The sequence below is a fragment of the Cydia strobilella genome, chromosome 9 (genome assembly GCF_947568885.1).
Source record: "Cydia strobilella chromosome 9, ilCydStro3.1, whole genome shotgun sequence".
In the NCBI taxonomy this organism is placed as follows: domain Eukaryota; kingdom Metazoa; phylum Arthropoda; class Insecta; order Lepidoptera; family Tortricidae; genus Cydia; species Cydia strobilella.
This window is the reverse complement of record NC_086049.1, coordinates 7541239-7544306: the sequence shown is the minus strand read 5'-3', so window position 1 is coordinate 7544306 and position 3068 is coordinate 7541239. Positions and strand designations below refer to the sequence as shown.

The window sequence follows — 3068 nt, the reverse complement described above, 5'->3', positions numbered from 1 at the left end:
TAATTCTTAGTTCAAGAAAATTAATAAAATCAGGAGAAATAATTCGTGTAATTTTGTAAATTGGTACAGTTAAATAAATATAACCTTGTGGTGTCCATGAACATACTTAAATACATAAGTTCTTTATTTAAACGATGTTTTTTCATGCAAGTACTGCACATGCAATAAGCAGGGCAGTAAGTGCTTGGGGGTGGGGTGTGTGCTGAGGGTCTAGGGGGAGGGGGCGGACCTTTTTTCAGATTTTTGCTCATATCTCGCATATCTGTACGAATAGCATTATAATTAGTTCGGACAACGGTTTCTACATATACAGGTCATATTAATTTTTACTCTACGATCAAGACTAGGAGCTACAGGGTGTTTAAGCTAGCAAAGGGATAAAAATAGATGATTTAAGAAAACGTCGTTTTTTCGTAGTTGTTCATCATAACTCAAATTTTTAGTTTAGAATAAGCCAGTTTAGTCACCTGCTGATAAAAAATAAAAATAAAACCGGCAATGAGCACGTTGGGCCATGCTCAGTGTACGGTTCCGTACTTCATACGGAACCCTAAAAAGAACAATAATTAAGTGCGTAAAATTGTAAATAAAAATTAAAAATTAATAAAGCAGTCGCTGGAATGACCCAGTCGCATTTAAAAAAAAAACAGGTTTTTAGGTGCATAATTACTTTAGCCAAAAATATGATATTCCTTGAAGGTAAACTGCGAAACATAATTTTTTCTATTTTTTAGGGTTTTTACTGTTTTTAGTAAATCCTTTTATGGACAAATAACCTTTTACATGTAAGCCAATTATTTGAATTCTTAGCGCCACTTGCACCAACCCGCTAACCCGGGGTTAACCGGTTAAACCGTTAACCCAGTGTCAAATTGTACTGGTAACCATGGTAACTCCAGGTTTAACTGGTTAACCCTGGGTTAGTGAATGGTGCAAGTGGCGCTTAGGCCGGAGCATGCATTTGTGACTTGTGACTCTTTATAAAAAAACAAGAAAGAAAAAGAAAAGAAAAAAAGCGTAATGACAGAATGTCATAACCACGTCATAAGTGTCATAACGAACCAAAAATATTCACAAATATAATATGTGAACTGAAAATTAAAACAGAGCCACTTTCCGGTCCGGCCTAGGCCTGCAACTTATAGTACGAGACGTGATACTTTCTTATAACTTCCCAGCCTGATAATTGATGAGCATAATATCAATATTTCATTGCATGTTTGAGAAAAAGTCTGTGACAACCCTACTGTGTTCTTGTGCGGTGTCTGCATTTACGCAAACATCAAAGGCGTCCACTGTTACTTTTTACACTGTGGTGATTATATGCTCTTTGGTTGTAATATAGTTTGTAACGTCATTGGACGTCACTCACTGTCATTTTCATGGAACGCCCATATATGTAATTAAAATAAAAATACTAAGTGATTTCTACATCTAAGTAATTTAATAATATATCACATTGAATACTTACAATGCTGCGATTGTTCGCAAGAAATATGTGCTCTGCAGGACAAGTAAAAAGACCGCCAATTCAAGTTTTTGGTACGTGCTCTGTTACTATTCTATATCTGACTAACATATGATTATGACAATCATCATTGAAAACTTATCATCATCATAATTTAAGAGCATGATGGCTCTTATCGGTGGTTGATAAAAACTATATGGCCTTAAACTATCTCCATGCCAAATTTCAATTAAATCGGTTCAGCGGTTTAAGCGTGGAGAGATGACAGACAAACATACAGAGTTACTTTCGCGACAAAGTATGTAGGGGTGGACCCCATGGCAAAAGTCATCTAGTATCAATGAGCGACATCCACATATACCACTGGCCAATAATGACTAGACATTGAAAAAACAAGTTATACTTATTTATAGAAAATTAAGTACATCATAATGATTTTACATTATACAGGGGTAGAAGGGCGATATGTCACGGCGTTGTACAGCGCAGCCAGCCAAAAGGGTCAACTAGAAGAAGTGGATAAGCATTTGAGGATACTCGAAAAGGAACTCTCCAAGCCCAAGATGATTGATTTTCTTGAAACTAGTGTGGTATCGCGCGTTCAAAAAGCTAAATTCCTGCAAGAGGCAGCTAAACAAGTTGGTACGTCGTATTGCTATAACTTTTATTCAGGCGCTTGTTATCAGATAAAGTTACGAACCCGATTGTATACAGGCTGCCTAAAAATAAATGCATTCCCGTTGCCGGGGAGGTTTTCGGATTATACTGAGCAACTTTTACTATGGGACCAACCATGTATTCGCGAAAAAAAAATTTACCCCCATATAAAATGGACCAGCCAAAATATATGAAACAGACATTTTTTGGTTTGATTAAGTTATGATAGGGATATTCGGTGTATTGGCATAGCCGTAATGCCGTGCAGATATATTTATTTAAATAAATAATAGGTACTCTATACACTATTACTGTACACTATTAACAGGAACAGAATAAAGCTAGGAGAATTTAATTTCAACTTAATACTACGAATAATGGACTATAATGCTTGTCGACATTTTAGGTATGCCTGACACCGCAGCAAATTTCCTAGGATTGGTTGCCGAAAACGGTCGACTCAAAAAACTAAAGCGCATGATAACAATGTTTCTGACGGTCATGGTCGCGCACAACAACAAGGCCCCCTGTGAGGTCATCACCGCCTCGCCTCTCGATGATGGATCCCGTCAGTCCCTCATGGACGCCCTTAAGAAGTTCGTCAAGGGAGACAAGAAGATCGAGCTCACGGAGAAGGTGGATCCATCGATAATAGGAGGGATGATAGTGGGTGTGGAGGACAAGCACATTGATATGAGCATTTCTAGGAAAATTCAGATGTATACCGATATACTGAAGCAATCTGTCTAACTTTTGTTTCTACGCCTGTGAAAAAAACCTGGTACGTAAATATTTTTTTAACTTTTCAACATTACCTATATATTATTATTCTACATACCTATACAAACTGAATTTTGTTACAATGCTGTCTTGACTGGAGATCAAATTGAAAAGTTTGTTGTCGGTTGTTAGGTGCCTAAATTACGTGATCCTTCCTATCCAT

The 3068-nt window shown here is 37.0% G+C and overlaps 1 protein-coding gene across 1 annotated transcript; it reads left to right on the top strand.

Annotated features, from left to right (window-relative positions):
* The first annotated feature begins 1412 nt into the window (after positions 1-1412).
* Positions 1413-2875, top strand: LOC134743888 (ATP synthase subunit O, mitochondrial-like). Its single transcript, XM_063677520.1, has 3 exons — positions 1413-1542; positions 1919-2110; positions 2532-2875. Exons 1-3 carry the CDS (start codon positions 1473-1475, stop codon positions 2873-2875), a joined length of 606 nt encoding a protein of 201 aa, XP_063533590.1. The 5' UTR covers positions 1413-1472.
* The last annotated feature ends 193 nt before the right edge of the window (positions 2876-3068 follow it).